General features: G+C 44.3%; 1 protein-coding gene across 5 annotated transcripts in view; it reads right to left on the reverse strand.

The window, feature by feature from the left end:
- Window positions 1–3,602: 3,602 nt before the first annotated feature.
- Window positions 3,603–9,180, reverse strand: part of LOC134445712 (membrane-associated phosphatidylinositol transfer protein 2-like) — an 84,976-nt gene continuing 79,398 nt past the window's right edge. For 3 of the 5 annotated variants that reach the window (XM_063194754.1, XM_063194756.1, XM_063194755.1), the window contains exons 28-29: window positions 7,779–7,886; window positions 3,603–6,721 (exon numbers count right to left, since the gene is read on the reverse strand). In XM_063194754.1, the coding sequence (XP_063050824.1) occupies window positions 6,502–6,721; window positions 7,779–7,886 (328 nt within the window). In that variant the 3' untranslated portion in view covers window positions 3,603–6,501. The remainder of the gene's footprint in view (window positions 6,722–7,778; window positions 7,887–9,180) is intronic. The other 2 variants (XM_063194758.1, XM_063194757.1) reach the window with 1 other exon arrangement.

Genomic DNA, 9,180 nt, shown 5'->3' on the forward strand with positions numbered 1-9,180 from the left:
CTGCAATCTGGTTTACTCATAAAACTAGTTGGTGATATTATAATATAATATAATTATAATAGTAAAGCACGGCCTATTTCGATATATTCTCCCAATAGTTCCACTGTACTCTATAGTCCAGCTGAGTTGAAACAGTGAAGTTGAATGGTACAATGTTGAATGTGAAACCACTTTAGCATATTTTCCTCTCGCATCACTTGTGTGTAATGTTGTGCGTAAAAAGAGACTCAAACACCAAAGTTAATTCAATTGTTCTTATTTATATACAAATTATGAATAGTCCATTTCTTTTACAACTGGTATAATCCTTGTCTACGTCTGCTGTGTCTTTTTATCATTGTGCCAGAGTTGCCCTTGTCAGAATTGAGAGCTGAGATTTTCATTTGCTCATTGTTGTGCTGATTCAGAAGCTTTCTGGCGTGTGGTAATAGTGAGATTGACCAACACTGTCTACCACCGGCCGTTTATTCGTCTCTATTCCTCGCAAATTCAGGCTAGTACCTGGTGAAAAATGACTCATTTCAGTAAGAACAGACCATCTCAGATCCCATAAAATATTGGGTTGTGTGTGTGAAATGTTTTCTCTAGGTACATACTGTATTTCATCACTTAATTTCTCCATAGCAATCTATGATCATAGGAACACATCTGAGAACCTTGATAAGTTGCTTTTTTTCTTCTGTCTAATTAACAAGGAGTTTGAGGCACTTTGGCTTGGAGTGGCTTTACCTTACTGGTGTTTTTTTTTTTTTTTTTTTCATACTGTCGTCACCTTACAGAAAATAAGATTCCTCATCCCGCTTCAAACAGAAGTCTAACATTTTCTAGGACCAACCTGCTCGACTTGAGTACTGTACTATTCTTAGGTAGGAACTCAAAGTAAAACAAGATGGTGGAAAAGGATCCCTGTGGAGAACTAAAGGCATGCCAGCTGATCCAGGCTCAGTATGGTCAGCTTGGCTGACTGCCGTCGTTGGACGCTGCAAATTCAGAAAGTAGAAACTCCAGCCACATGTTTTTCTTCCAGCTAATTTTCAGAAGCAGCTGATTGTAATTTCCACGACTCCTAAGCCAACGGCTTGAACTAAGTACTAAAACGGCACATAATTACATGGCAGGAGTTTTACTTTGCCAACCCGGCTTGTCAAATGTTAGACCAAAACACACCTTGGGCAGATGGGCATAGTATGGGCAGAGGTAGTCTTTGTTCCTGCAGGGGTTTGAGGACAGTTTTAGGGAGTATTGGAGTGGTGGTTGCAGGGAAGTCGACAGGGGTTGGGTGTACAAAGGGGCCATTTGTCCTGGACCCAGGAAAACAAGGGGCCCAGGATTGGATCTCCCACACATTATATGTATGAGGTGGGGGGTCTTTTCAGATGGCCTCATCATGGCCCTGGTCAACTGGTGGGTGCATTGGGTGTATTAGGGGGGTCAGCTCTATGTTCCCACAGCCCAAATGGTCCCACGGCCCAAATGGTCCCAGCTTATTCCTGCTGCTCCATGTTCCCATGTTTAAGAAATTATTCAAATATAAGCCCTATGCTCTACAACTCCATGTTCCCACGTTTCCAAGTAAACTAAGAGAACCAATAGGCCTAAAAAATAATGTTAAAAATGTTAGTGATGTGGGAGCAATGGGCTGTGGGACCAATGGGCTGTGGGAACATAGACATGCTCCCGTATTAGACATGGGTGCCTGAGAGCCACTCAAATGTACTGCAACCTCAGCTCTCCCACCCTGAGACAGACAGGCATGTAAAGGCGATTCAAAGTTTCAGAGACTCCCCAAAATGTCTGCCTTGTTACCAAGAAAGGCACAAGGGGGCGCCCTAGCTAATATTCAAATATTCAATTGTCTTCTTCTCAATTGCTCTCAGACAAATTACAGTATTTACACATCTTTATGCGTTTGCTCGCATGACTGTCAAAGAAAAGGGCTTCAGTATTTAATTGCAATAGTGTCCCCTTGTGGTCTTGGGGGAGTTCAGTGGTCCAACCCCAGCACTCTTCAGTGCCTGTACTCTATGTGCATTTGAGGGAGGCATGATGGGGTGCACGTCAAACTTCTTCCTCCCATCCTATCCTGTGGTCTCCAGCCTCGTGATGCTTGTGAGATTCAACATCATCGATGATGATCCAAGTTTTTATTCAACATCTAGCAAAAACACATTGTCGCATGTCATTCTCTCCTTTTCAATCGGGATGCTGAATGAGAGAAAGCCCCAAAAATTTCCATTCTGCGCTGGTTTGCGAGCGGAGACAGACCATAAAAGTACTGGTGAAAGTAGTGTGACCTTGCACTCATGGTGTGTGTATGTGATTGCATTCCAATATGTGACCTTGCATCCTCCACTTCTGCTTGTGGCCTCACGTTTTGCTGATGCCCCGCCTCCGTGGAGAAAAACAATAGTTTCCCCGCTGTCAGCCTCGCCACAACCATTTTTGGGGGACTATTCTTCATTCACCGACCAGTTGCAAATGAGCAAATGACTTTACGGTTGAGCTTTTGCGAGATATTGAAATATAATGCTGCTGTCAGTGATGTCATCACAACTTATTACTTCCCGGTGCGAGGCCACAAGCACAAAAGGAGGACGCAAGGTCGCATATTGGAATTCACACTAAGTGTATATAGGTGTGTTTGGAGCCTCGACTGGGGTCTGTGTTCTGATAGGCCCACTATGGACATTCATGTTCAAGGTCAGGACAAGGAAGTAAGCAGTAGCACCAAAGATGGTAGATACAATATCCCCAACATGTGTCATGACAACACCTCTTTTAAGGGCCACACACATCTCATTATACAGTCTCCAATTGCTCTGCATGTCTACCATCTTTGGTGACATCACATCCTGAACAATAGAAACGCTCTTGGAAAAGTCTCACCACCTTCAGAAGTCATACATCAATAAATAAGTTGCATTTCGTCAACTGCTAAAACTTTGGTTAACATTTATACACTCTCTTTACAGTATATCTACATGATGGATGCTCCGCAGTACGTATATGTCTACGCGTATAGCTTTACCTTGCAAAGGAGACTGAAAGTTATGACTCTTAAGTGGACCACAGAACAGAACATGTACCTGCGTAAAAAAATGTTTGAACCTAATAACAGAACTCTTTTTGTCTTCTGAGTGAGTACACACTACCAGCAGTTGACAGTTGACAATACTGTCTCGGCACAATTGCCCTTAAAAAAGATAAAATAAAACAAATGAGAAGGAAAAGTAATAATAATAACAATAATTTTAAAAATATACTATACAAGGCATAATAATCCATACAGTTACAGCATGATGCATCAAATAATTTTGACATGGAGGACATGCTTGTTCACGTTCCTTAATTGCACAGAGCTCAGCCAGAGATGGACACCTTGAATTCAGAAAGCAACAAAATGACCTGCCCCACATTTGTTCCAGCCTATGTACACTACAGAACCAGCTGATCTGGGGGTCGTTTCTCGACAGTGCCTTTGCTAACGACTTTAGCCATTTTGTTCGTTCTTAAGACCAACGTTGTAACCAAGGTCTTGAGTTGGTCTTAAGTTGTTCTTAAGTTGTTCTTAAGTTGGTCTTAAGTTGGTCTTGCGTCTGAAGACCAACTTAAGACCAACTTAAGACCAACTCAAGAGCAACTTACGACCAACTCAAGACCGACTTAAGACGGTTAGCAACGACAAGAATCGAGAAACGGACCCCAGAATAGCATAACTCCTCAGCTAGGCACAAATTAGCCATTTCCTTGAATTACCAGTGTGGAGAGTACAGGTGGATGAAAATTCCTGGCAAGACATTTTGGACTTTCCCGCCGAGTTAAGCCGATATGTCCACCTCCTGTGTGTTCAATAACAGCTTTGGCAAGTTGGGACCCAAAACGTGTGCAAGTGTGTCACAATCGACAGCGTAAGAATATGCATACCCACCCACCACGTGAGAAAAGGGAGGAAAAGCAAAACTCTACCAAGTTCAAGTAATAAGTCAAAGATCGGGTGTGATATGCAATATGCAATTGGCAGTGATGGGCAACCTGGGTTCAGATGCTACAAGCCACATATTCCAGAAGATCTGGTTTTATATATTTTATTTCCCCACTTGGACAAGTACAACCAGGAATATGTGGCACTCTGCCTTGCAGCTTGTGAATGCAGGTTGCCCAGCACTGGCGATTATTGGCAACCCGGCCCCAAAACGTCAAGTTCTGGCCTCCTGTGTCTCTCAGCCGACACCTTAACATCTATACTACGGTAGTATGTACAAACACACAGACCTGTCTGACATTATAAAGACTGTTTAAAGCAGTGATGGGCAGTGGTGTAGTCTACTTTTTTTGTGGTGGGTATACTGTATATTTGAGCATTTTTTGAAGTGGGTATACTGTATATATTTGTGCTATTCAAAACAATGGATCAATCAATTTTAAGTGGGTATACTGAAATCCCTGAAATTTAGAAGTGGGCATACTCTGTATACCCGCGTTCAACGTAGACTACACCACTGGTGATGGGCAGGCTTCAGGAGGAACAATACAACACCATAGGTTACACCTGGACACATCTGGTTCTACTGTACCTGTGCAGCTCAGCCAGGTAATGCCCGTCTACCACACCGAAGGGTTGTGCTGTCAGAAATCTAATGTGACTAGGTCAACCAAATATGTGGTAACCGCATTGTAGATTCTTTCTGACACCAGACATGTCCCTAGTCATTTTTGAAACTCTAGGGTTTGGGTTAGGTTGGTTCCCTGATGCAGCAACTTGGAGAATATAGGTAAGCTCCCCAGAGAGTGACCAACGACCGCCGGCCACAAAATGTAAGAACTAAATATTAACTGAGCAGGGTGAACATGGTGAAACTGAAAACCGTTCAAGTCTATTGATGAATAACCTAGAAGATGACATTCCTGCCAGATAACATCTTTGCACTTTGACAAAAAATACACACTCTCTCATAGCAAGTCGAACCAGTTGTACAAAGAACACACACTCATTTTCCACAGCCCTGTGTGTCTTGCACACTTCACGTTAAAATAATAATCATTTTTAAAGGTCAGTGGACAGTACATTTAGCACAAACGGTATAGACACTGGTGATTAAAATGCTGTCCCGCAAACTTGTGCAACAGATGTGGAGAGGCTGTGAAGTCATGTATAAACATTTTTAAAAGTCTGTACTTGTGAATTGGTTTATGTCCTGAAAGGTCCCTTTGTCTCTTCCTTCCTAACCCCTCATCCTCTTTCTCTCCCGCACACACGAGACGTTCACCAATTTGTTGGGTGGTAGATCAAAGCCACAATCTGTCATCTCTAGGAGCACTGGCTGACCGTCATTTTGAGAGAAACGTGATCGAATTTAACCATGACCTCAACCTTCACAACAGAACATTGTAGGACCTAGGAGAACGTGATTCCATTTGACTTTGAGCCCGACCTTCACAAAAAAAGAAATGCGTGCAGGGCATTCATTAAGCAAATTTCCCCTCCACGAGTGGTGGAGCCTCGTGTCACGCATATCTCATTGCGACCGACTTAAATGCGACTTAACGAGAGACAGTTGTGAGCTGTGGCGTAGTGTCTCTCTCGAGTCCCATCCCATGACTTGGCTGCCTGCACTCTCGTGTCCCGTGAGCGCATTGCTGCACAGAGACTCTTTCACGTTTCTTGGGACGTCGCGTGAGAAGTTTTTCAGTCTCTGCAGAGGTGAGGATGGGTAGATAGAAGGGCCGTTCTGACCATAGAACAAAATAACAAGGACAAGTTGCTCCTGTTGTACTCTTGTTTTGGCAATGAACCTCATATGCACTCAAATCTCCTCGTGTATTATCATGTAAATAGTGAAGCACAGAACCAACTAAAAAAAATGATAACACTGGTTTAACTGGACAATGCCATGTACCTCATGTTGTTAACCCGCATGGTATTGGTCAGATAAACCACTGTAAAAGAAAAAAAAGATCAACATCAGGGCAACCACTTGCTTAAATCTCTCAGAAGTTGGTTCATAGCAGCACTTTTTACACGCTGTGCTCCACTGAGAGGTGAACGTCCTCAGCTTCAGAAACTAAAAGTCTTCTTGCCACATACTTGTTTGTTTCAGCCAACTGGCTGGACCGGCTGACTCTAACTACCACAAAACAACGCTAGCCAGGTACAGAAGACGATGAGCTAGCTAGACAGGTCATCTGTGTGTGGGACAACAGCAGAAGGAATACATGACATGACTTGAACTTCCTGTCACATTCTTGTCTCCCTCAACTTCTTGTCACATTTTGTTTTTCAATCTCTTTCAATTTCTCTTAGGCTTTTGTCAGTGCAATTCACTCTCTTTCTCTTTCTCTCTCATCCTGTTCTGGTGGTAGTTATTGTGCTCAGTTTTTTGGGGGTGGAAAGTGACAGTCTAGCTTTTCTCTCTTTCTCTCCTCCTTCCGCCATCCAAATCTCATCCTTTCATGATCCTCTCATCCTCTAGTTAGTGGTGGGTGGTGTGGGGGCTGTCCTCCTCAGTTTTTCGGGTGAAAGGCGGTGGGGTCCAGCTTGTCATGCCTGCTGCTGCCGCCAGTGCCACCACTGGCACTGCCACTGGCACTGCTGCGTCCCCAGCACCCAGCTGCCAGGCTCATGCTGCGCTGGGCCTGTGCCCGCTCCGCCCGCTCAGCGCGGTCGTGGTGCCCGTCGGACTGGCTCTTGGTCCGCTCAGGACGGTGTCCCTGGCCCTGGGAGCTGGAGGTGGAGATGGAGGACGGGATAGAAGGGGGAGGTGGAGGTGGAGGACGGGAAAGAAGGGGGAGGTGGAGGTGGAGGGGGAGATGGAATATGGAAGATGGGATAGAAGAGGGAGGAGGTGGAGGTGGAATATGGAGGATGGGATAGAAGGTGGAGGTGGAAGTGGAGGTGGAGGTGGAGGTGGAATGTGGAAGATGGGGGGTGGAGATGATAGATGGTGGAGGTGGAGGTGGAAATGGAATGTGGAAGAGGGGAGTTGAAGGTGGAAGGGGGAGGTGGGTCATGGTGGAAGAGGAAGAGGAGATGGAAGATGGTGGTGGAGGTGGTGGTGGAGGTGGTGGTGGTGGTGGAGGTGGAATATGGAAGATGGGGGGTGGAGATGATAGATGGATGGAGGAGGTGGAGATGGAATGTGGAAGAGGGGAGGTGAAGGTGGAAGGGGGAGGTGGGTCATGGTGGAAGAGGAAGAGGAGGAGATGGAAGATGGTGGTGGAGGTGGTGGTGGTGGTGGAGGTGGAATATGGAAGATGGGGGGTGGAGATGATAGATGGATGGTGGAGGTGGAGATGGAATGTGGAAGATGGAAGTTGGAGGTGGAAGGGGGAGGTGGGTCATGGTGGAAGAGGAAGAGGAGGAGATGGAAGATGGTAGTGGTGGAGGTGGTGGTGTAGGAAGAGAAAGAGGTGGAGGTGGAAGGTAATGGTGTAGGTGGTGATGGAAGGTGGTGGTGGTGGTGGAGGAGGAGATAGGAGGTAGGAGAAGATCACATAAAATGTTAATCATGGTGCCAGAGAAATGTAACAAAAATGTAACAAATGATAGAGATAGATAGGTGACATCTTGAAAAGTTTTTCTGTGCAGCCGCAACTGGTGGAAAAGCGCAACACTGCTACAATTACGGTCAAAAACGTACAGTAGTGGTGATTTTTTTCAAATGTTCATTATTTTGCATTTTCGCTTGGGGCCCAATCTGACACTAGAATCGCCTGTGCGTGTGTGCGAGTATGCGTGTGCGTGTGCGTGTGTGTGTGTGTGTGTGTGTGTGTGTGTGTACCTGTGCAGTGCTGGCGCCCCCTGTCCCTGTGCTGTGGGTCCCGGTGTGGCTCCAGGCTGGTTGGAGATGGTGCGCAGCAGGTGGTTACTCTTCCTGAGGAACTCTCCACTGGTGGGAACCAAAGAATCAATGATGTGATTGGACATTCTCGGTTCTTACATACAAGTAAATACACTATATACTTAGAGAAACAGTTCACCTCATTTCAGGATATTGCTTTTATGCTAAACCCTGGTAAAAAAAATGAGAATACATAGAAGTGTTTCTCTATCCTTAAAGGGACACTGTGTGAAATTTTTAGTTGTTTATTTCCAGAATTCATGCTGCCCATTCACTAATGTTACCTTTTTCATGAATGCTTACCACCAGCATCAAATTCTAAGTATTCATTATGACTGGAAAAATGCACTTTTTATACATGAAAAGGGGGATCTTCTCCATGGTCCGTCATTTTGAATTTCCAGAAATAGCCATTTTTAGCTGCAAAAATGACTGTACTTGGGCCATACTAGAAAATATTAGTTTATTACTGAGTAAACTATCATGAAAAGGTCAAATTTGGCAATAGGCAGCCCAGTTTCAATGAACAGCATACAGTAGTTGCAGTACCTTTTTTGACCATTTCCTGCACAGTGTCCCTTTAAACACAATAAAGCCCTGAAGCGTATCCCTATTGTCGTCCTTTGATGTTGGAAGGTAATAGCGTAATGTTAAAATGACAAGAGTGGCACTGAGACAGAACTAAAACTGCATGACTGTTCTCTAAAAGTCATGTTTTCAAAGCATGTTCAATACCATATATGCTAGTGATTATCTTAACCCAGGGGTGTCAAACTCAAATTGAATGAGGGCCAAAATCAAAATCTGGAACGAAGTCGCGGGCCGAATTCAACATTTATTTTTAAAAATGGACTAAAATTGTGTGCTCATGCACTTCATATTCATAGTTAAATTTCACACACACTCTTTCCCATCATATTTGTTAGTTCAAATGTGTCTGCACATCCCGTGACACAGCAAATTTCATGTTGAAGTCATGTTACGCTATACATTAAGGTGTATGTGTGCCAACTGTAATAGATATTTTAAATGATTTCGCGGGCCGAATAAAATGGCTTCGCGGGGCCAAATTTGGCCCCCGGGCCTGAGTTTGACATCCCTTTCTTAACCCCTTTGCAAAGAGCTTATCTTATAACATTCCAGTCACCAAAAATTGTAATGTCCAAGTCTGAATGTGCTACTTAAGGCTCTCGGTCATAGCAATGTTGTTATGATGTAGTTTAGTCTTTTCAGCAGCGAATCAACGGCCCTACAGCAGGTCAATCTGTACAAAGAGGCTACTACAACGTACCTGGCAAGTTCTTCCACAGACTAGATTCAACAGTATAGCTAATTATAAGGA

Source organism: Engraulis encrasicolus, chromosome 3 (assembly GCF_034702125.1).
Source record: "Engraulis encrasicolus isolate BLACKSEA-1 chromosome 3, IST_EnEncr_1.0, whole genome shotgun sequence".
Classification (NCBI taxonomy): Eukaryota; Metazoa; Chordata; class Actinopteri; order Clupeiformes; family Engraulidae; genus Engraulis; species Engraulis encrasicolus.